Here is a 25,202-nt window from a genome sequence, read left to right on the forward strand (position 1 = left end):
AGGAGATGATGAAGTGTTGTAGCAATGATGTAGCAAAGTTCTAATCCATACTTCATAGGAAGGAAGGTGTGTTTTTTTTTTGTTTTTTTTTTTTTGTTTTTTGTTTTTTGTTTTTTTTTTTGTTTTTTTTTGTTTTTTTTTGCTATAAAACAAAACCAATTTCACTCACTTTGCCTTATACCTACATGATCACAAGCACCAAGATGCAGGTGTCCAAGTAGTCTGTCCAGGATTCCTTGTGATAAGAAGGGATGAAGGGATATTAGATACTCAGTCCGCATTGTTTCTCCTGAGTTCTTCTGAGGGTGGTGACTATGTTTTGGTTTGGATGTGCCTTTCTGTACCAGTTGGGAGCTGACAGTGATTTGTTTTTCCATCCAGTCCCACTGCTGTCAATCACTAGGAATTTACTCAATGTCTTTTGTCTCCTGATCTGGGTGTCCTACAAAGCTGCACACAGATCTTTTGGGATCTGCTAATTTAGGTGCTGTCAACGTATATAACATTTTATAACCCTTCTTTTGATGTTCCTTCTGCTAGTTTCATAATCATAAACCCTATGACTGGCATGAATGAGAAGATACTGCAGTTCTTTGTAGCAGTGGTTATCTTACTAATAGCAGAGATTCTCCGTTAAGGCAGTATGAAGGGTGAAGAGCTGAATCCTGTCCTTTATGTGGTGCTGAAATGCAACAACTGACAGAGATATGCCTTGCTAATAATCTCTAAAGTATTTGAATATAGGATTACGATAGAATTTATATATCTAGTAATGTTTACTTTCAAATACCCTACAGCATTTGTACTATGGCTGATTACACAGTCTCTTTTAAAACCTAGTAGATCTACCAGTATGTGTGTTTTTGTTTGTTTGTTTTTGTTTTTTTTTTAAGCTAGCTGTTTAGCTGCATGTCTGAAGACAACTCCATGTTTTTTCATGACACATTCAGGTACTTTTAAAATTAATGAGCCTGTCAGTTGAGCTAAGAAGCGATACTTACACAGTGTGCTGAGTGCCCTTCCAGTTAGGAAAGGGGAAAGGATCTGCATACCCCTAAGATGCCACCATCTCCTGGTTTTGTTTTTAGACCAGAGATAAGCTTTGCAGTGATACTAATAATTTAGAGTTCCAGTGACTTCGTAAACTTTACATTTTATATGAGCTTTTTGAAAGAGCACTTCTTTGGAGGTATTCATCATTGTATTACAGCAAGATGCAATCTTTGATGTGTTCCACATATGACTAAAAGAGCAAACTGCCATCGTTGATGTGTCTTCCTTGGGAGAGTCTGGCTTTTTTCTTCCATAAATAGCATAATTTTCTCATTCTATAGTGACGAATACATCTTGATTTGACATTTTTCCAGCAGGGCATTGCAGTGGCTTATGTTTACATATCCTGTATCAGAACTACCATCACTTAAGATACATGTTAAGTGTGTAATCCAGTTGATGTCAACTTAAACTGTTGTCTTGTGGACAAGCAAATGTCTGAAATGCCTCTGATGCAGTTGGGATAGTTTATGTAATGTCAGGTATCCAAAGAAACCCTCAGGGGAAGGAAATGAAAAAATAATTTATTAGATAGCATGCTATTGCAGTGCGTTTTTATTAAACTGTTCAATAGTCAATACTAAGATTTACTTAGTCAATACTAAGTCAATACTGGGATTTAGGGTTTTACCTATCATGTCTTTCCAAGTGGGTACATTTTGTTCCATGCTTAATGAATCAGTTAAATGAGAATCTCCAGGGTACACAATTAGGGTCTGTGATCTTGGCTAAGGGCTGGCTCTTTCATTTCTTGGTTCCAGATTCTGGTCTCTACCTCTGATGTGCAGAACAGAAAAGGTTTTTGATCAGAATAACCAGGGTGAATAGAACCAAAATGAGTAAACAACAATTGAAAACTTAAAATTCTGGAGAAGATTCCTCCTGAAATTCGCTTAAAAGTAGTTAAAGTGTGTATATATAAAACAGGGTTCACAAAATGTGGGACAGAACTGTTTAAGCAAAATTTTGTAATGGAAATGCTTCAAAATTATTAACAATAAGTCATTGTTAATAATTTAAACTTGAGAGTACCTGTCTTCCCAAAAGTAGATAATAACATGCATCTCTAACTGCATTTTGACTGGTTGGGTTTTTTGCATGTCTGAAGCTCTTGGTAATCAACTATATTTATTCACAGGTATATCACAAAGAGACTACACTCAGTACTATGATCATATATCTAAGCAACATGAGGAGATCTGTAGATCAATACAGCAGTTTTTCAAGAGAAACATACAGTATAAATTCTTGGACGAAGACTGTAAGTATATTAAGGCTTGAATTAGGAAGGGAAGCTTGGTGGGGAGGGGAGATGTTTATGAAGACTTTGAAGTGCTTATTGTGCACATAGTTACAATGATTTAAAAATAGAAATGGGGGATTTGCCTTTTTGAAGTTGTTTAGCACAGTACTTTCCTGGGAGCTTTGAACTGGAAAGCACTTGCAAGGGCCAACTCCATAGGAATGAGACTTGTCCTGCCCCCTTGCTAAGCCAGGCTTGCTTCCTCCGCAGCGCGTCAGAAGTTCAGTGTGCTAAATTCCAATTCACTGCTGGAGATCAGCGAACAACTGTTACTTCTCAGTAAGAAATGACATCCCCAGTATTCTAAGTCTGTGGATACATATTTTGGTCTTCATGCTGAAGCCAGCTACTGCTTTCACAGGGCTAGGTTCTTTATAATCTAGGGGAGCCTTGTGCCCTTGTGGTTAGCACATGCAGACTGATGTACTTTATTGAATAATATTAAAATTGGGAGCAAGAAAAACTAAAGGAATAGGCTGGAGGTTTTCAGGAAAACAAACCTATTGAGTGAAAGACTTTCAGAGGGCAAAATGAAGCTATTTGAAGTCGTCTTCTCTTCCTTCCCCCCCCAATAGTTGCTTTGAGCTAAGAAAAGTTCAAGATCTCAGAATTGGGATAAGAAATACTTAAGAAAAAAACCTTCAGTAAGATGAAAAATAAGAAAACATTATTTATAAAGATGTTGTCAAAGGTTTGCTGCTGAAGTATTGCTGTGTTCCTTGAAGAGGAGGTTTCTTTTTAAGATGTTTATGTAAATTTCTACTGAAATATTGATGCACAGCATTTTAGCTGATCAGACTTTTGAATAAAGGATGGCGTATTTAAAAAAATTTCTACTACCTCTAAGCAGCCTAGGTAAACTTTCTCAATTTGTAAATGTGGTGTCCGTTTGAAAATTTAATTTGGAAACTGTCTTCTGACATAGTTTAGTGACTGTAGAATAGTGTTTTATTGTGATAGGTGTCAGGAATGGCGAAAAGTAGGTTGGAGAAATTTAAATTGGCCTCTGGATTGAGCCTTGTTTTAATAAAAAGCGTAAGAATGTTATTGGCCAGTTACATTGTCCATGATAAGAGCTTTGAATGCTGAACCTATTGGTAAGTTGTAAGCATGGCTAGCTGTTCTGCTGAACCCAGAGCTGTCAGATCTGTCCTCTCTGACTTTCTTAAAAGGGTACCTTCTAATACCGATCTACTTTTAATCATGTTACTCTGCAGGATTCCTTTATTTCAGTCCACACAGCTTATCAGGAGTCACTGCTTGGAGAAGACTAGTAGTCTGGAAGTCAGCCTACTAATTTAATAGATCTCCAGCCCTGAAGTTCTGAAGAAAATCAGTCATACAATTATGACATTCTGATTACTGTCTGTTTTAATTTTCCTATATGTTCCAATCCAAAGTAATTTTAGCTGGTATGTAATCAACTGATAGATAAGAATTCAGGGCAGTATTTTTAGAAATAGATGCCTAGATTTAGGCTCTGAAACTGCTGTCTACTGAACTGAAAGATCTGAAGTCTGTCATCTTATGTAGAGTAAATAAAACTATGCCATTTGAATTACCTTCTGGGAAAAGAAGGCTTCAGGGTGACATCCTGGGATGAAGGTTTGTTCCTTCATCCTTGTAACCTTTTGGTCTTAGGCACTGAATGCTGGTTACCTGTCTTCTGCAGAGAAACGCCATGCAAAAAATTTCTCGGTGTTTTTTTCCCTCCGTTTTTTCATCCCCAAGCATATCCCTTGTGCTACCGTCTGGCAGCATATGTGTTGCTAACGATGAAAATCTGGGTTTGCTTGTTTGCTTTTAAAAGGAGACCTATTAAGCTTTTTTTTCCTAACTTCTTGCTTCATTGGGTGTTGCTTTTTGTGTTGCTTGCTCTGCTTTTTCCAGTTGGTTTTGGTAGCTTCTCCAGATGGAAGAGCTGAGTCAGAGCAGCTGAATCAGTGCAAAGCCAGAGCAGGGTGATAACAGATGGCCAAATGCCTTTTAAATACTTCTAAATGGTGGTAGAACCTTCTAATATACCTTTCATAAGAGCCCACTAAAACAGTCTTCCAGAGGTATCAATGCTTTACTCTAGAGTCAAGCCCTTAGCTTGACTTGCAGTTGCTTGTGATTGAGGGTGAGTTTTACCGTGGTCTCACTGACACACTGTTCTGGGATGACTGCTGAAGAAGAGGGAACAGTTCAGGTCTCCCTCCCTGTTCAGCGTTTGTGAGTGTCCTGGATCAGTCATCAATGTACCAATGAGTCTTAATGGCGGTATGAATCCCACTAAATGCTATCAGCCTTCATGATTAATGATCAATATTGCCTTTGGCTTGCTTTAACTTGCAGACATCACTTTACTGCAAAGCTCAGATGAAAAATTTTCCGTTAATGAAATATGACTAGTGAGAGTACACAGTATCAGCCACAAGTTCAGTTAAACAGAGAAGAAATCTAGGGTTGCCGTGCTCTTCTTTGCATTGATAACTTAGTCATCTGAGGGCTTGTTCTAAGAAAATTCTACCACTTAACTTCAGAGTGATATTTTAAATCTGTGTAACTGAGCTTGTGCAAAAGGCTGTGTGGATTTTTAGGTTATGGTTATGCAGGCAAAAACAATTAGGTGGCTGGTTTTAGCTCCGAGTTGTGGTATACTCTTAGCCCATCCAGGTCGGCGTTAAACTTCGGGCTAAGCTACTGAGTAGCTTTATATGCATGAACGTGATCAGTCAACATACATGCTGTGGACGAGCAGCTTCCTGAGCAGCCGCTGAGATTGTTCTTCAGTCAGATACTGAGTTCAGTTTGTCTCAGGTGTATTAGGAAATCTCTTAACTAGCTGAAATGTTCAGTTCCTTATTTGTGAAGGAAGTGGCAATACAGCATTTATACGAGGCTTTTCTAAATCTAGCAGTTTAAATTTTTTTCTGCTGAACTGGCGCAACTTGTCAGGCCTGAATTCTTATTTGCTGATTTCTATAGCTGAGTAGAAAGACAAATCAAGGATTTGTTTAATCACACAGAACAGAAGCTAATAGACAAAGATTCATGCTTAATTAAGTCAGTGGGAGGAATGACGATGTAACTACACAAGGCAACTTTGCTTAAATTGTCAGAAAGCAAAGGGTCCCTTTGAAAGAGCTGTTGATAATCAGGACATGTGCTATAACTGCTCTATGTTATATTGAACACAGCCATTTCACTGCTGCCTCAAGCATGCCCACTGCCCCCTTTTTTTTCTTCCATCTGTTTTGTCTCGTTATCTGCTGAAGTCCTAATCTCTTTGAGGCAGGAACTTTCTCTTATTAAAGGTTTGTGCACTGGCTAGCACAAAGGAGCCTTGATCCTTCCTTGAAGTTTCTCAATTCTGCTGTAGAACAAACAGCAGTAATGTTGAAGATAAGCTCCTCTCTATGCTAGGAGTTAATCAAATGTGTTTTGTGTGTGTGTGTGTGTGTGTTTTTTTTTTTTTTTTTTTTCCCCCGGGGGAGGACAGGGGACCAACAGAACAAACTAGCATTAAATAGAAAAGCCCAGCAGACAATCTTCCCCCAGTGCATTAGCAGTGATTCTTGAAGTGTTTCAATTCCCTCTTAGAAATGAACTGAATTCTGGCTTGCAGTTTGAGACATACTGACTTTGCAAATTGTGCTGATACACAATTATCTATTTAGATTTAGACATCTTATGTGGAATTATATATCTTTTAAAATTAACATTTTTTTTTCTCCTTTTCAGTTGTTTTCGATGTGTACAGAGACAGCAGGGTAAGTGATCAATAGGTTGCATATTTCCGTAGGAATGAATTGTTTATTGTGTGGAAACTGTATCTGAAGTGTTGGAGAGATGAAACAAATAATAGCTTCATCTTCCTAGAGGTAGATCTGGCAAAAAATGAACTACTTGATTTTGACATTCCCTTCCACAGTTCTTTTCCTGTTAGACACTGTCCACCCTCCAAGGTAGGAGACTAAGGATTAGAGGTATGAGTATGTCTGTACCAGTGATATTTTGTAAATCTCTTCTTCCAAATAAGTAGTCTATCTTCAAGCACATAACTTTGGCTTCAGCTGTAATTCTGTTGGATCAATGGTTCTACTGCAGACCATATAGTTTTAAGATTGATTGATAGTTGATATCATGCGGTATCACTAAGCAATTTCAGCGAAGCACTGCCTGTTAATAAAGTTCCTTCTATATAGTGCCTGTTTTAAGTGTTTCTGACTGAAATGTGTCTGAAAAATACAGAGATGAGGGAGAATATTTTGCCCACCATTTAAAAAAACAAAAACAAAAAACATAAATCTTACCACCTTTTCTTTACAAAATCATTCCTTGGGCACTTGGGCATTTTTTTCTATGATGTTCATCCCTGTAGCATCTTAACTCTTTCAAACTAGTCATGAATATTTCTTCAAAATACTTTTTTGAGGCTTGAAAAAAGTAACTCTCACTTTATATATAGGAGTCTAGGTTAGGGATAATCATCAAAAGAGCATATGAATGTTGGGTGCCTAGTTTTAGTTTGAGATGGATAGAATCTATTTTTTTCTTTTCAAATTGCTCCAGTTGTAGTTTTGAGTGCTCAGCAAATTGGAACCCTGAAAATCCAGACACTGCCAGAGTTTGGGGAGAAAAATCCCATCCTGACTTCAGATACCTGTATCTGAGTTAGTCACCTTGACCTCCTCTACTAGTCTGTGGAGAGAGACAGGTTGGATGAAGTGTGCTACACTCACATACTCTGATCTTTGGGAATCATGTGGTTGTAGGAGAATTACAGTTTTGCTTTAGCTTAGATTTTTCTTTCCAGATTTTAAATCATAAATGCAACAACATGGTCCCAAATGCTGTACACTTTTTTTTTTTTTTTTAATTGTATACAGTTTGAGGATTGGTAGTGTCTTTTTAAGGGGTTGACTTAGGAATATCTCTAGTAAATCTTGATTCTGATTTTGATCATTGCTGAAGTATTTTGTAATTATATAATAATAAATTGTACCATATTTTGCAAAACAGAAACTAAATAGGAACGTCTGCCATGTGGGAAGTAAGTGTTGAGGTGTTACCTAGCCCAGCTTTTACCACGAGTACCTAAAGTCAGGCTGCAGGCTGAAAATGGCCATACTAAATGTTAATGAAAATTACCTGCCTGGGCACAAGTCGTCAAGTTGAGGATGCTCTCTGGCAAAATGAGGAGCAAAACTTTAGCATCTAACCAACTTCTGCTTTTGGGTACTCTGCCTCGCAGCTGAAGCATGAAGACAGACTATTTAAGTAAAAGATTGCAGTCTGTGTGTTCTCAGAAGAGCAGTGTTTCTTCATCTGTCAGGATAACGTATCTGTATGTGGGTATCTCAGCGTCTTCTGCTCTCGGGTCTTGTAAACTGCCAGGTAGCTCTTTGTGTGTCAGATCCTCCTTTCACACATTTTTGTGGTTTGCAACTGTATTATTCACTGCTCCCCTTGTCTGTGAGTTACAGGCAGCAAAAGAATAGTGTGTGTTGCTGAGTGCGATTAATTCCCAGAGCCTGTGCCCCTGACCAGGCTGGTTGCATGGCAACCTCACCTGCAGAGAGAGAGAAGTGCCCCAGGTCTGCTTATTTTAAATTCTTTCAACCATAAATACTCAGCTTGGAGAAGCTTGTTGTTTGGCATGGTTGTGAATGAGAGCAAGTCTCTCTGCCCGCTTCCTTTAGTTACTTGGGAGGCTACAGAGGAGGCAGCCCCAAGTCTCGCTCATTTGGCTGGAGGATGGAATAGAAGCAGCAGCGGCCCGGCAGAGAACAAGCTTTCGCATGGCTGCTTTTCCCCTTGTACTCGCTTTGCACAGCTGAGCTAGCTCTTGGCTTAGCAGGCAAATCATCCTGTAAGGAATATGTGCAGTCTTGAAAGCGGGATGGCCTGGAGGCCTAGCCCTGGTGAGGTTATGTTGCAGGACTGGGTAGCCTATTTTCATTTGAATATATATATATATTTTTTTCTGCTAGCAGTTCATGGTCGTTATGCAACAGCTGACAAGTAAATGCAGGAGACTCAGCTCTACTATGAGTTGCTCTTTGCTCATCTCCCAGGTCTTTCAGCTGGTAAATACGACTTAGCACGGTGACTTGTCATGAACAAAGCAATGTAATGAGTGGCTTCAGACCAGCAGTAGTTCACAGCTGCTGTTAACATGCGAACTAATGCCAGTGTCTCTTTACCCATGAATGCTGCACTGTGCATGAACCTGCAGCTGAAGTTAGGGAAATGTAACAATTCGGTTTGCATTTTATCTATCTTTTAACTTCCTTTTAAGTCTTTGTCACAGGCACTTCCTTTCAGCAGCGTGCCACTTAATGTTTTAGTAAAATAAAGCATGAAGTCATGATGTGATAAATCTATTTGGTCCTGTTTTAGGATGAGAAAATATTGTGCTCTTTTTTTACCTTCAGATATGCAGAGCTTTGCTTACCTGGCTTGTGCATTTCTGTGCCTTCATATTAACAACAATTACTAAAGCAGAGGATTACAGTTAAATAGCTTTACTACTGCTGTTTAGCTACGCAGTGCAAGTCATCTTAAACTACCTGTAAATCATGGAACTGCATGTTAGATTTGAAAGAGTATTTAATCTGAAAGATAGTTTGGTTACTGACCCAGAGTTACGTGCAATCCCCTAATCAGGCCTGAGAGGGAATAGGCATATTTTAGTTTGTCGTCTTCTCATCATTTGACAGATACCAAAGCTCAGTATAGATGTAAGACAGTCTCTAGGAAACGGTTGGTGTTGCAGATGGAGCGCTGTTGTCTGCAAGGAGGGAGGAAAAAGTGCTAAGGTGCTCACAGAAACCACCTGCAACTTTCACTGATCTCAACAACGATTTTCTTTTTTTCTCCTGGGGTACAGCTCCTCTCTAGAGAAATGATCTCAAGTTCCTATGGAAAGCTGTTTCATGTTCTTGGGGAGGAGTCCCTGTGAAAGCCTTGCACAGGGAAGTCTTTTCATTAAGTATAAACAGTTCTGATGCAGGGAAAGATCCTCTGAACTGCAGAGTGAACTTTGCCAGCTGTTGCGTCTGCCTGTGATTAAATTGGTTCATTAGCTTGTTTTTCTGGTGTGATGGAATGAAACTAAATTAGAAATTCCTCCTCCTGATGCCTTTGAGCTATCAAGATGTCCCTATTAGCAAAAGCAGAATATCACTTATAATGAGAGTTTGTAACCGAGTCTTGAAGAGGAACAGAGATGGGAAATGATAGCAGAGCTTACCCCTGTTCGCTTTCTGCTGCATGGTGTCAATACTGTTTCAAAGGTTTTGCAACTTTAGCCGTGCAGATTTGCCTCTGCTTTTTTTCCCCCAACTAAAACAAGTAAGAAACCGCTCAAGTGTGTGTCCCTGCAGTTTGCAGTTTCTCCTATAGCTGTCTGGTTTCGGTACTACCATCACGAAGCTGAACTCGTGTGTTGGCTCCTTAAAGCTTGCTCTGTGACAGCTCTGCCTCATTGATCTACCCTGAGCAAGACCCGAGAAAGTCTGTGCGCAACCACACGGCTGCAAGCCGTTGTGTTGGCCCACATCCAGTTCATAAGTCATGTCACTTGTTTCATCTGCATTGGGACTCCCCCCACCTGCTTTGGTAAGTCAGCGTAGATTGTAACAGGCTGCTTTTAGCTCCTAGCCCCAGCATTTCTGTTCTGTGCTACTGTATGGGTTTCCACTGTAGTGCCTGTCGGGGTGGGCTAGGCCATGTGGGTGGGAGAGGAAGTCTCTGTATTACTGTGGCTGAAGGCTTCAAAGGGATCTTCATCAGCCAGAAAACAGATGGTTGTAGTGCAAATCATTACACATATTTGCAGGTTGTATCAAGATAGGAAGGAGCTCTAAAGAAAGAAGATCCATCAGGAATGAGGGAAAGAGAAAGCAAAGTGAGTTTTTAGTAGCTATACAGCCTTCAGGTTTGGTTTCTGGTTCTGACTGACTGTTCATGAATTCAGAAGAACCCTTCAATCCCTTTTATATTACAGAAACCCTTTTCTCCTCATATTTGATTGCATCTGGACAAAATCGGATTCTATATTTGTTTTTCAAATGCTTACTGCCAGTTGTATTCATGTTTCATTATAAGTAATTATAATACTTTTGTTCTATATTAAAATGGGTGATACTTTCTTGGGTAAGAAAAGGTGGCCTAGTGTTGGGGATTGTAGCTTGAGATGGCTCAGAGAATGCAAACTGTTTCTTGCTCCTTTAGAGACACCTCTGTTACCTTGACTGAAGTCGTATTAATCTCTGTTGTCATTTTTGAGTTACAAAATAGGCATGCTGTGTTGTCTATACTACCAGGACTGTTTGGAGCATGAATGTAGTAAAGACAAGGCAGGAGAAACTAGTCTGAACTACTAGTAATGGTTATATTAAAAATAGCTTTAAGTTATTCTTTCTTTCTTTATCTATATCAGTGCAACACTTTTCATCTTGCGTGATCTCCACTAGCATTTTACAGACTTTGTTCTGTGTTCTTTAAAGACAGTCCCTTCTGAGACCAAGAACAGCAATCCTGGAGGCTGCTGAATGGGCAGCGGTTCCGAGATAGCTTTTGACCCAAGATGAAATCTCTGTTTACATTTCCCCCCTCCCTTTGTTCATGCTCTCTGGGGATCTTAGAAAACCATGCAGATCTGGCAGAACTTCTGTAGAGTCATCTGAAAGCACCTCGCATAGAAAGGAATTGAGTTTGAGCTCTCTCTGATCTTCTGTTCAGAAAAAAAAGAAGTTTTTAAACACATCAATCCTTAGCTTATTATTATGGGTAACATGTTTAATATAAAGGGTATTAGAATATTCTAAAGTGCATAAGAACAGATGGAGGGTTTTTTTTGTCTTTTTTATTTTTTTTTCTTTAAAGACTAAACGCTTTCTATCTTTAAGACTAAGCAGCAAGGTGACTGTATGTGTGTTTGGATTTTCTGGTCTTATTTCAAATTCTCTGGTTTGTTTTAATTCCTTCATTGTTATATTGCAGGGTAGGATTTGGTTAATAGATTTTAACCCCTTTGGTGAAGTAACAGACTCTCTGCTGTTTACGTGGGAAGAACTGATCTCTGGGAAAAACTTGAAAGGAGACCAGAGTGAAGGGGAAGCTACAGAACAGGTATGGTCCTGCTGTGAAAGGGGACTGACTAATGAATGCAAGAGGCAATCTGGCCACTGGTCCTTCTTTGTTAAAATAAAATTGTAATTCAGATCCCATTGAAGTAAAGGGATACCCCAAACTCTGGAAATGTAAACTCTTTGGAAGTATCCGTTTAAACAGTTCTCAATTTCAGTAAGTATCACTACTAGTATCATTACACGTTAGTTTTAGATATGTCCAAGGGAATTTGTAGCTCAAACAGCACAAGCCTTTCTGACAACTTTGACCACACTACCAGAAGGTGCCCTGAAACTTGATTCTTACCTAGTCTTGATGCATCTTAAATTTCTTGGATTTTACTACGTTTTGATTTTTATCTCTTAAAATCCATTATGTTTTATTTATTCATTTAAAGTTCTTTGTTCCTAATATCTGTCATTTAATCTCCCCTCGCTCCAGATTTGTTTGGTGGGAGCCAAAAAGCAGCTGAACTTCTGTGTCTTCCTCATACCAAGTATCCTCAGGGAAAACTTGTCCTTTGGTTGAACTCCTGGTCTTGCAGAGTAGGGCTGTCCTATCCCTGTTCCAAGCTGCATCGCCTCTGTAAAACATAGCTCCCTGTTAAAAGGAGGAGGGAAGAAGAGTCTCCATTTACTAGTAACAGCTTTTTCCTCATTGCATGGCTGTGACTCAAGTCTTCAGATCTAACCGTGGCTACTTGGATGACTGTATAGAAGATTTAAAGTAGCATGTTGCTCGCTCTTCTTGTGAAACACGTGTTAGATGTCTGAGGAGAGATGGCTAGTCAGATAGCACGGACTCTTTTTTAGTTTCTAGCTGCTAAATTGCATTAAGAGTGACTGAAATGGCATACTTTCCTGAGCTTATTTTAACATCTGAGCTCGTTCTTTCTTCACCATTTTTGTAACACGTTCAGGAGGACATAAACTATATTGTGCTGGTCACTATTCATGCTATTATTTCTTAGTTTCATGCTGTGGCTCTTGCTGCATGGAGATCCCTTCTGTGGGCCTTTCTGATAAGTTATGTCTCCTTTGTTAAAATACAGTCCTAATTCTTGAGCCACCCGTGGGAGTGCTAGTCACCAAATTCTGTTTTGAGGATTTCTTTGGGTCAAATGCTTTACCAAGCCTGTCTCATGTAACTCCAGATGAAAAGTGGAATGGCTTATCTTCATGCTTCAGCTTATAGCCAACCACAGAATCTATTGCAAAGTCATGGAAATAAGATCTGTAAAGTAAAATGAAGACAGGCTTGGTAAAGCATTTGACTTTGTCATAAGATTCTCTGTATCCACATGCTTAGATAGGTGCTATTGCCCTAAGTTCCCAATGGCTCTGTTATTATGGCACTATTATATTATATTTGTGGGCTAGGTGAGTGGACAGTGAGGTGGATTGAGAACTGGCTGAAAGGCAGAGCTCAGAGGGTCGTCATCAGTGGCACGGAGTCTAGTTGGAGGCCTATGACTATTGGCCTTCCCCAGGGCTCAGTACTGGGTCCCATCCTGTTCAACTTCTTCATCAATGACCTGGACGAGGGGACAGAGTGCCTCCTCAGCAAGTTTGCTGATGATACCAAGGTAGGAGGAGTAGCTGACACACCTGAGGGCTGTGCTGCCATTCAGAGAGACCTGGACAGGCTGGAGAGCTGGGCGGAGAGGAACCTCATGAGGTTCAACAAGGGCAAGTGCAGGGTCCTGCACCTAGGGAAAACTAACCCTAGGCACCAGTACAAGGTGGGGGCTGACCTGCTGGAGAGCAGCTCTGCAGAGAAGGACCTGGGAGTGCTGGTGGATGACAAGTTGACCATGAGCCAGCAATGTGCCCTTGTGGCCAAGAAAGCCAATGGTCTCCTGGGATGCATTAGGCAGAGTGTTGCCAGCAGGTGGAGGGAGGTGATCCTGCCCCTCTACTCAGCCCTGGGGAGGCCTCATCTCGAGTCCTGTGTCCAGTTCTGGGCTTCCCGGGACAAGAGAGACATGGATCTACTGGAGAGAGTCCAGCATAGGGCTGCGAAGATGATCAGAGGGCTGGAGCATCTGCCCTACGAGGAATGTCTGCAAGAGCTGGGCCTGTTTAGCCTGGGGAAGAGAAGCCTGAGGGGGGATCTGATCAATGTGTACAAGTACCTGAAAGGAGGGTGTCAAGGGGATGGGGCCAAACTCTTTTCAGTTGTCCCATGTGACAGGACAAGAGGCAATGGGCAGAAATTGAAGCACAGGAAGTTCTGCCTGACCGTGAGGGGGAATTTCTTCCCTGTGAGAGTGACGGAGCACTGGCACAGGTTGCCCAGGGAGGTTGTGGAGTCTCCTTCTCTGGAGATCTTCAAGGTCTGCCTGGATGCAAGCCTGTCTACCATGCTGTAGGTGACCCTGCTGAGCAGGGAGGTTGGACCAGATGATCTGCAGAGGTCCCTGCCAACCTTACTGATTCTATGATTCTATTACAAATGTATATATATATATTAATAGTATGAAAAATAATTACTACATTCTAGGAACTTTGAAGTGAGGAAAGGAATGCCTTCACATAGTGATTTTTAACACTAACTTTTGCTCGTAAGTATGCAGAGTTTATAATAAGAAAACTTAAAATTGGTAGGGTGCAAGGTTAATTGAGTAAATCCTAATATACTCATTGGCAAGGTAACTGGGACAATCTCACTGAGGAGTTTAAAAAAATTACAAATTTTATTCACAAACATTATTTGTTTCTGTATTATCCAATATCTTTCCCAAAGGACTATCCAGTTTTCCGTTGTACGAACAGCAAAGTTACTGTCCAGCCTAGCCCATACCTGAGTTACCGACTGCCGAAAGATTTTGTGGACCTTTCCACAGGAGAGGATGTTCACAAATTAATTGACTTTCTTAAACTGGTAAGACATAGTGTAAAAATTTCTGACCACCCATCTCTGTGAAATGGGAACATTGATGTGCCTGAAATTGTGCTTTTGTAATTAACATAGAAAACGTAATGCATGGAGCCCTAATACGGAACATTGTTGGGCTGATTTATATGTTTTTTTCTTTTAGTGAGGAAGAGCAAGCTGTCATGCTGATCTCATCTCGTTTAATTTTATCTTTAGGGGAAGCAATGAATGTAGCTTGACAAACACGACTGGAGAACCTGACTGTTTTCTTTCTTATTTAAATATAAATGCAAATAGAGACTAAGTGGAAATATAGTTCTCAATTGGTTGAAAGCCAATGCTTTTAAGAACTTTTTTGAAAACTAGAAGAGAATTGTATCAGAAAAAACTCTTAACAACTTGGTGGGTTTTGTTGTTGCTGGTTTTGTTTGGGGGGGGGGGTGTTGGTCAGATGAAAGGAATTTCTTTGTACCTTTGATTATAGTTTTCCATGACATCTTTCTTCATAAGCTGAGGAATTGGAGATTGGGTTGCCTTCATATAGACCACAGAGTTCTGCATCATGTTTTCTGTTTTTTTTTTTATTGGTTAACATACAGGGCTAATGTCGTTCTTTACTGTAAATAAAATACCATACATTTTAGGGGGGGGAACGTGCAGGGAGAGAGAAATTTGATATTGCTGCATTTTGTTTGCTAGAAACACTTATCACTTAATGTTAAAAAATGGTTTTGAAATATAGTCACTGTCTAATTTCCAACATACCTGGAAAATACTTGTAGTGACTTATTACTGCATTTATTCTGATGACTGTCCTAACATTATGAACTCTTCTGTTTCCTTGACAGAAAAGAAGTCAGCAAGATGATGACTGAGCAATCAAGAAGTGTTACATTGCATTGCAAGCGAGAAATGTGGCAAAAGCTGTGTTTAGCATAACTATTAAACTATCAATTTAAAGAAAATCTGCTTTTTCTATTTCATGAAAGACCTGAAGAGCTGCTTATGTTTTGTGCTGGCTTATATAAGAGTATAGAAAAACTTTTTCATGGAAACTTGAAGAGTCAGGGTGAGCCCTCATTGGATTCCAGGTTGGGCGCAAATGTGCTGTGGTGCAGGCAAGCAACAATTTGAGAGCAGCTGAATTGATTGACTTCTCATCTCAATGTTGTAAAAAATTTTGCCAGTGAAATAGTAAGCCTCTTCACTGATAAATATTACAATACTGAACTCTTGTGCATTAAAACATCAAGTATTCTTTATATTTAGACACAATTTTGTTTAAGATATAGCATAGTTGCAAGGAAACAAAGGAATGTGCACTTTTTCTGTAGTAGACTTTTTAAAATTATAAACTGACTTCTAAGTTTAGGGAGCATTTGTCCTTTCTTTTTGTAAAAAGTGGAGAAGGAATTTTTTTCTTCATTCTGAAGGTTAATACTTCATTTCAGAGAACAGATATAGTAGGCTATGTAGATTTAAAAAGTCTTGCATTTTAGGAATTTGTTAAAATTCTGAATGTATTTCAAATAAAGTAATATTTTCACACTGCAGATAAAGCTATGAACTTTTTAAAGCATTAGATTTCATTCTGGGATAATACAAATTTCTTGAAATTATTTTTTTCTTTTTTGTAAACATGGTTAAGTATCAGTAATCAGCTGTGGATTTAATATAAACAGTTGATCCGGACATAAACCTGTAACTTTATATGTGGACTCAAATCCTGTTTCTTTTCTATCAAATCTCTTGAAGTTCCTTAGGAAAGTGATTATACTTTCAGCTCTTAAAGTTCTGGATTTATTTGGCATTTCATGTTCTGTGTATATAAGGAAGCTTGATTAGAATTTGTGGAAATAGAAGCTCTTTTACTTTGTTACTGGCTGCTGTTATTTTTTTGAGCGGCAAATCGTTTCAGGCTAAGAACTAATGAACTTTTGGATATATGAGTTTGCCTGGCTATCAGTAATTTGTTAACAAGGTACAAAATTTTAGCTGAAATAGAAGACGGAGGTGCTTATAACCCCTGGAAATTAGCTCCTATTTCAACCAGTTTTGTGATACTTTCTGTATATGAAGTAGTTTGTCGTTTTTTTTACCTTGCTTTTGTTTGCAAGATGATATGGCACTTGAGCTGCAATCTGTACTTAGATGTTAAGTCTTTTCTTACTGTCTATGTAGCTTCAGTTTTGAATGAACACTATGGTTGAAGAGTATGCAGATTATGAATCCTGTTCTACTATATGCAATTTCCAAATATCTTTTATTGTTTACTGTCCTTGAAATGAAGGAATAACAGATTCCTACTTATGGAGTCTGAAAGCGTGGAAAAATTTGGGTTTTTTTTTCCCCTAAGATTTCTTTTGAAGCAATGACACCTCCTTCTCAGTAACTTTTTGTACACAAAGTAGACTAATATTAACTCAGAACATAAGTTACCCTGTATCTTAGCTTCCTGTGATGGATACTTACCCAACCAAATATGGTGTTGGGACTGGTTTGATGGGACCTTCTGCAATCTTCAGTTTCCCTCTAGCTGAGTAGGCTGCACTTTTAGCTGTCTTTTATTTCTTGACTTTACTATTCCTTCTGAAAATCGCATTCCCAGATGAACTGCCCATAGCCAGTGCAAAACTCTTAGACTTGCTGGCAGCTTTACTATGTTTCCAGGATTTCTGGTCTTTTGTGAGCGCTCTGCATTTATAGTTCATCTCTTCTGGAACAAATCACAGTGAAACTGGATGCTGGCTTTGCATGTGGCTCTCTAAATGGTTCTGTTTGCGGCCAGCCTATGCTTATCCTCTAGTTAAAGACCACTAAAATAACACTCCATGTTGTTCCTACCCAGTGACCCCTGGCACAGCCTGCTTATCTGTCCCTCATCAGACGTGACAGCTGCCTTGCACACTGGAAGACTTCTCTCTTTTTTTTTTTTATTCATGTGCTAGTAATGAGTGAATTCAAAAGTTTAGTTATTTTCCCCTGTGTGACAGATGATCAATCTGAATTAATGCACTGATGAGCTAAGCAGCCAAGTACTGATAACTAACTTTATTTCAGGGCTGCAGGAACTTATGCCACTTCCTTTGGGCTTAATCTCAATAAAGAACCATAAAAGGTAGCAGAGCAAAAAGACCAGCCCCATGTGTCAGGGCCTGACACAGAAAGAGTCTCCACTATAAAACTATAGATTATGTGCTACGTAATCAGATTCCATAAACTGTCAGATCCTCTCAGTTTAAATATATACTTTACATTTAGTCTGCTGCTTTTTCCAGCTTCTGATTACCAGATCTTGAATTCTTTGTCCGCTAGATTAAAGATCCCTCTTATAAAAGAATTCTCATCACATACGACCTTTTCGGCTGTAAGGATAATTAACAGACATATTCCTCTTGGGGAGGTGAAGAAACCGGTGTTGCTACATAAAAAAATGTATTGGAGCAGTTTGAACAGTATCTGATACTGCTTTAGTTCATTCCAGGTCATAATAAAATTGTTTTCTATCTGTAGCCATCATGCAGAGATTTGGAAAAATAAGAGTCCAGTTCTTCAGGCCCTTGTTCGTGTGATTCAGTGATACGATCGCCCTTCACCGAGTAAGGATTATGTACTGTATATTCTTAGCTGTGTGCTTAGAACATTATATAAAGGTATTTCTAACTTCACCTAGGTAGTAGATGTGAGAAGTTTTAGAGGGAGGAGGCGTGCACAGACTCTTTGTATAGATCGTATGCTTGCCAGACTGCAGCTTCTTACAAAGTCTGGCTATGTCGGATGGCTAAAGTGTAGCCAAACTTGCTTCTTGAATTGCAGCTCTGTTGGGAGTGCCAAAGAAAATTCTTCATTATTTCTCAGCCAATGGTTGTGATATTTAATCTCCCAGATGGGCAGCGGTGATAGCTATTCCATCAGCTCCCTAAGTAGTGGTTATTAATGTGCACTGGCTTAGCTGAGGATTCAGATTAATGCTCCTGCCTATCTGGTGCCAGGCTGCTCTTGCGTTTGTGCTCCTTTTGACTCTTCTTTTTTTCCCAGCCTTGTCTTCATTTTCCTGACCCGCAATCTAGTATTTGGGTGAATGTTAAGATTAGAATAAGAAGCAACATGGATAATTCTGATCTGAATTTAAAGAAATCACCTCTCTACATGTCCATTTGTATCCACTCGTAAGAAGAGATTTTTTGATTTTATTTTCCTGAGTGTATGTATTTTTCTGAGTCTATAATAGCTGAAAAGAAACCTAAAAATGGGGGAAGAACTTTTCCCCACCTCTGTGTGTCTCTTCTTGGATATTGGTCACATTTTATGTTTTGTAAAGTCTTTGTAACTGTGTCTGACGTTCTTAGCTAGCAGTTCCATATATTGCTGTCATTCTTTTATGCTCGCACACAGCTGGCGCCCAGGATGCGCGCAGTGCTTGGCAGAAGAAAGGTACCCCACGAGACACGGTTCAGACACTCGTTTAAGCAATACAGACCATTACAGCAAGTGGTCACAATTAGAGGCCTTCATGAGAACATTACCTGGTGCGAGGTTTCCAAAAGTGGTCAGAGTTGGTTGGCATCAGTGGTAGCATGGAGATGGGTAATAGAACATGGCATATCCCAGGTAAAAATAGTTCCTGGTACCTTTGTGCACATCTGAGTTAACTGAGTCTTCATATACTGTTCCACTTCTGAAATGTCTGGTAGCTGGAGAAGACCATAGGATATTTGACAGTGAATGTAATAGGTGAATCAGCCTGCCAGCTGGTAAATAGTCTTAACCAGTCCAGGTTATGCAGTCCAGGTTGTGTTTAGATAGCAAATCTATCACTTTGGGAAATTACATTGGACTGAAATACATATATCTAGTTAAGATGGACCACTAGGTATAACAGCGGGTCAGACCATGGTGCTTCTGATTCATGATGGGTCCCTACTAATGCTGATATTTAGAGGCTTAATAAATCCAGCTCTTTTAATAACAAAACCTTAACTGGATGTTCAGTTTACAAAATCTTTATTGCTGTTTGAATTTTATTTCCTCCAGCAGAGGAGAAAATCTCCTTCAACCCGTGGTCACCCTGAAAAACTATACAATTAAAGTAGGACTTGTCACCAAAACTCACCTATTTTGTGCAGACCTGGAGCTTTCTCAAAGGTACAGAGTCCTTAAGCAAAAATGTGTGATTACAAATTTTTATTTTTATTTTTTAAAAAAGACACACAGCAGAAAGTTTGGGGTTTGGGGGACTTCCTACAGCTGTGTGCTAACTGCTGTGGTAACGTACCCACTGGGAACTCAGTGTGTTCTGGCTGCCCACGAGGCTTCTGGACAGCAATTTCCCACAGTGTATTTTGGTAGGTTGTGGGGAGAGGTTGATTGGCCAAAAATGCTGACTTCTCGAAACCTTTTTTCATGGGACCGTCCTTGTTACAACTAAATTCCTTTCAGGAGGAATTTCTGACTCCTAAGGCAGTATTTCAGGCCAAGAGACAGAAAACAGTTGGCCCTTAGTTTTCAGGGCTCAAATCCAAGTAGTAGAGAAGTACTTAAACTTTGGTTTGTGTCATATATCTACCAGGATCACCAAATGTGGGATTTTTTATCCCCAAGTCCGGGTTCTCGTTTCTGGCCAAAATTCTGGGATAAGACTCTCTAGCCTGACAGAATGACACATTTTTATATATGTAAATGAAGTTAGTTATTGGAGTTGGGACTGTAAGAGACAGCAGAGAGAAGGAAGCAATATGTTAAGCTAAAATGTGTATACACTGTGATGGGGAGTATGAGCAACATACAGGAGGAACTTGATGTCAGTATATGCCAAAACTGTGGCTGATGGGTGTTGCAGAGACTTGGTGAGAAAAACTGCAGGACTGGGACAAAGGAATCCGTAGTGTAGTCAGGAAGGACCGGAGGGAGTAAAACGGGACACTTGACACCGGATATTAAGAGCGTCCGTATGTCCAAAGCTTGGGAAGCTGGATGTCTCTGGGTGAAGATGAGTGGGAAAAGCCAAAGCCATGCCCTAATGGATATCCAGCGTAGACGAATCTGACAAAGCAGCCAGATGGGGCTTTTAGGCAACTAAGAGACAAAGGCAAACACAAAGTCTAGTGGAAGTGGGAGATAGTCCCTACTTGGGTATCTGTTGAGAAGGCAATGTGGGAAGACTTGAACTGCCTAAGAGTTAATGGATTTCTTTTTAAATAGGATGAAATTTGGTTTTCAGAAGACATAAGGTGTTATTCTAAAGAGCTATTATAGATTAGATTGAGGCTAAAAAGTGGTTAAAAGTGTAAAACAGGGAGGTAATTTGTGTGAAAGCATTAGTATTTGATGCTGTCAAGAAAGAGGGAAGATAAGAGAAATGGAACAAGGACCTCAAAGGGCAGTTCTGGAGGGTGTGAGTGTTGGTGCCTGGTTCAGTCTGGAAGATGATAGGATAGGGACATTGGAGAGCTGCTTTTTAATGGCACTGCAGCAAGCTCCCAATGTGAAAGAAAAATGACATAACAAGGACTTTTGCGAACAATCAAAATGAAACTACAAAAATTGGAAGGAATGGCACATGATTAAGTGAAAAGCTGAGGGGAAGGAGAAAAAATGATGTGATGGGTGATTCAGAGATGATGCATTTAATGTTTTCTTTGCTTTCACTGTACTGTTCTTGCAAGCAAAAGAAGAAAATACTCTAATAAAAATTAGTTCAATGTAGTAGAGAAACTGTGCTTGGACTACCTATTGATACGTAGTCACACAGCAAGTATTTCAAGTGAGACTAGTGTACAATTTATTGTGGAGCTTTTATTTTTCCATAACTTCATTAATGGATTGAGTGGTAAAATAAATAGCCCATATGAAATCTGTGGTTGCCACCAATTTGTGAATGCCTGTGGGCACTTGAGGGCTCTATCAGGATTCAAAATGGCCATAATGCACAGGAAAAATGACCTGAAAGCAACAAGAGGAACTTTGATAGAGGTGAGCGTGAAGTACTGTGCTTGGAAAGAGAAATCAGATGGTCAAGTACGAAATGGGGAAGTAACTGGTGGAGCAGCGGTACAGCCAGCGCGAGTAGCTTATAGAAGATCCCATTAATGCAAGTCAAGGCTCCTGGGGGGTGGGAGAAAGGTAAATGTCATCCAGGACTAGCAGGAGAGATGCATGAAAGAAATGAGAATTTTTTCACTTGATGTGGTGATAGTGTACTGTTATATCCAATTTGAGGCACTATATTTCAAGAAATACATCAATTATTGGAGAAAGTCCAGAGGGAAATAATGATCACAAGAAAACATGGCTAATTAGAAAAGAAAAAATGTGAATCCTCCAATATGAAATCTGGCGCTGAGCTCTGCATCGTTTCTAAAAGAAATCAGCTTAATATGCAGCAAAGATGAGCTGGGAGAGATCTCTGAGGGAAAGTACTCTAATTGAAGCACTAAAACAAGCTTCATGGGACAACTTCTGGGGAATCTGTAGGTTGAGTGACACGTGTCAGTACTGCACATGGTTCATCTTACTTGAGATCCTTCCTAATCCTGCTTCTTCAGGACTTGGTAAATATTTCTGTCTATGCAACGAACCCCCCCAGGCTCTAAATACTCCTCCAAGGTTGTATCCACACTTTTCCTTTGACTTCGGATAGGAGGGTTCTGTTGCTTTCCTGCTTGCCTGTGGCTACCTCCGTTTCCTTTGGTGCTGCCCTCCGGCCCACCTGAGGATGTGGGGTGAAGAGGCAGGGAGTGAAGCAGGTTGTGCAGCAGAAGCGTTAGCCAAACCTTGTTGCAGAAATCCCACTGTGCTGTGTAAGTAATGCACTTAGTAAGGAATGAAAAAGAGGCACCGCTATTATTTGTTGATAATTCTTAACAATAGAAAATAAGGCCTGTGTGATGATGCTCTGTGTGTTGCTTGTTCTCCTACCCCCTTTTCTAATCTGTTACCAATTTTAATCTCATTTGAGCAAGAGCTTTCTTAAGCCTCCTGAAAGAGGCAGCTAGATGGAGAGAAAGAAGGGCAAGAGCGAGGTGCTCCTCCTGAAGGAGAGGCTGCGAGCTGGCTTCTCGATCAGACGGCAGTGAATCCATGAGAAAAATCCATCGTGAATGCCCCAACTGTGGGCAAACCTTCAGCCAGAGATTTTTATCGAGCACCAAAGGGTCAAACCCCAAGACCTACATCTGCGCGAGGCTTGCCTGTATTCTGCCGCCTAGCCGATAAACTTCGCGTACGTTTGAAGTTTGTCAGGAATGCTTAACCGCCGAAGAACTTCCGTTCATCTGGACACTTTCAACTCGCTAATGCCATTTTTTTCATCAGCCAGGCCAGCCCGGCTCCAAGCAGCAAGCAGTGATCGATAGCTCCGTTGGCGCTTTCAGAGTGTGTGGGAGTTATTTACTGAATTTGCCATTAGGGAAGCCAGGCGATTTCCCAATAAAACATTTGACTCCTTAAGCTCCTGAGCAATCTGTCAATGAGCAGCCTTTCCTCTCGCGTCCCCCCAGGTCAGGCTCTGCCGTTCGCACAGGTCGCTTTTCTGCGTTTTAGGGGGAAGGATGTTTGTGCGCAAACCCGTGAAGAACGGATGCGGCGCAGCGCGGGCGCTGCAAGCCGTCGCCGAAGGCGGCCGCCGCCGGCGCGGGTTTGAGGGCGAGCGCCGCGGCTGTGGAGGATGGAGGCTGCTCCGCGCTGAGTTCTCCGGATAAAGCACGGAAGCAGGTGCATAATATTTGGACTTTGGGTCTCATTTTTCTCTGAATGTAATTGCAAACCCCCCATGGAAATAATTCAGCCTGAGATTCTTCCAGGCGTGTAAGTAGTTTATTCTGTTTGATGTTAATTTTCTGAGCAAAGATCATCTACTTCTCTTTAATATGGACACATAATTTCTTAACTTCAATTACATTGTTTCAATACATATAGCAAAGATAATTCTCCTTAATTATTATCTTGAGCACATGGCTGCAGATGCTGTTTACATATCTTTTTTTTTTTTTTTTTCAGTAGGGAAACTTTTGAAGTGTTTTTTCATTATCTAGGGTGTTAATAAGTTAGTCAGCCTACAGCTTTCATGTGTCAGGAGATAAGGGCTGCAGTGACTTCATGGTTGCGGAGCCCTCTTTAAAGTTAATGGAGGAGAAAAATAGGACCCAGCCCTGAAATAAATTAACTGTTGTTCCAGCCACCTGCAACTGTTACACGTAACAGTCAGACTTGTGGCTGACATTTATAACTAGAAAAACAAGCTGCTGTTTGGAATGGCATAAAGCATTGAGTGGAAATCTCTGGAGCCCATGAACTGTGTTAAAACGCGCCACCTGTCAGCAACAGAATGGTTAGGGCTAGAAGGCACCTTTGGAGATCATCTGTTCTAGCTCCCCAGGTGGCTCAAGATGATGTCCTGCTGGGTTTTGAATATCTCCAAGGATGGAGACTCCACAACCTCTCTGGGTAACTTGTTTCGATGTTCAACCACTCTCATAGCGAGAAATATATGTATTTTTTTCGTATGTTCAGATGGACCTTCCTGTGTTTTAAGCTGGTGCCTGTTGCCTCTCGTCCTGTCGTGGAGTGCCACTGAGAGGTGTGTGGCCCCATGTTCTTTATGTTTTCCTATCAGATGTTTGACGTTGATAAGATTACCCTGAGCCACCTTTTCTCCAGGCTGAAGAGTCCCAGCTCTCTCAGCCTCTCTTCATATGAGATGTGCTCCATTTCCTTTGGAAATTTTGTCAGTAAGGATATCTCACAGCAAAAGGTCCTCCCCTGGGCAAGGTGGTTCTCTCTTGCACTCTGTCCACTGTAATGATGCCCTGCAGCAACAGGGATCTCTCTGAGTGGTCTTCTCCCATTTCTTCTTCCAGCTAGAAGGACTGCTGAGAACAGAGGCATGGTGGCAGGATGATCATATTATGCTGAGTTTGAGGACTACAGTCCTGGAGAGGCCTGTAAAACATGGGGGGGAAAAAAACGGTGGCTTTCTGAGTTTCTTAATTAACAGCGCCTTCTCCAGCAGAAGTAGAGAATCTTGAACAGCAAATCAGTGCTTCTTGCCTCAGTTAGCTCTAAGTATCCATCCATGACCTCTAGGGACTTTTTAGCGATGGGCTGAAAACCACAGCTCTAGCCAAGGAGCAGCAGATCTCCCCTAATGAGATATTCCTTCATGCCACCACCCTTCTCACCTATTGTAGCCAATGTGACTTAGCATTGTGGAAAATACCTCTCCCAGAACAAGCCCTGCACCCACAGCACAGCTAGCTGCAAATTGAGAGGATCTTCAGGGGAAGAACTGCAGGATCAGCCATCAACTGTGGGAAAAGACCAGAAGGAGCCGAAGCAGAGGCTAAAACAAGTAAATACACTAAATTATTCTGTGAACAGTAGAACTAAAAAAAATCTGGTTCTCAAATGGTTTATGTCCCCAGCTCCCTTGCATTAACCTCATTACCCTCTCACATCTTCCTTGTACTTCTGCCTATTGCTTCTCAGCCATGGGCAAGGCAGGGGATGATGTGCTGGAGCTAACTTTGAGCTGTGCCTGGGCTCGCTAGCTCATGGGCTGTTTGGTCAGCTGGAAGGACAATCTGCCCTCACACTGTGGCATCAGGGAAAGCATTGCTTTCAGACTCCCTTTTTCCTCTACTCAGCTGTGTTTTTTCCACAAAACATGTAGGTGACTGAGCACTGGAACACGTTACCCAGGGAGGTCGTGAAGCCTCCATCTTTGGAGATACTCAAAAGCTGTCCGGCCACAATCTCGGGCAATGTGCTTTAGGCAACCCTGCTGGAGCAAGGGGGTTGGACTAGATGATCTCCAGAGGTTCCTTCCAACCTCAACCCTTCTGTGATT

The 25,202-nt window shown here is 40.7% G+C and overlaps 1 protein-coding gene across 1 annotated transcript in view; it reads left to right on the forward strand.

Annotated features, from left to right (window-relative positions):
* CDC123 (cell division cycle 123) overlaps positions 1-15,321 on the forward strand; it is a 36,678-nt gene extending 21,357 nt beyond the window's left edge. The window contains exons 9-13 of the mRNA XM_062580843.1: positions 2,192-2,314; positions 6,083-6,111; positions 11,351-11,479; positions 14,225-14,362; positions 15,205-15,321. Coding sequence (XP_062436827.1) covers positions 2,192-2,314; positions 6,083-6,111; positions 11,351-11,479; positions 14,225-14,362; positions 15,205-15,231 — 446 coding nt within the window. The 3' untranslated portion in view covers positions 15,232-15,321. The remainder of the gene's footprint in view (positions 1-2,191; positions 2,315-6,082; positions 6,112-11,350; positions 11,480-14,224; positions 14,363-15,204) is intronic.
* Positions 15,322-25,202: the final 9,881 nt, after the last annotated feature.

The sequence above is a fragment of the Rhea pennata genome, chromosome 1 (genome assembly GCF_028389875.1).
Source record: "Rhea pennata isolate bPtePen1 chromosome 1, bPtePen1.pri, whole genome shotgun sequence".
NCBI classification, from domain to species: domain Eukaryota; kingdom Metazoa; phylum Chordata; class Aves; order Rheiformes; family Rheidae; genus Rhea; species Rhea pennata.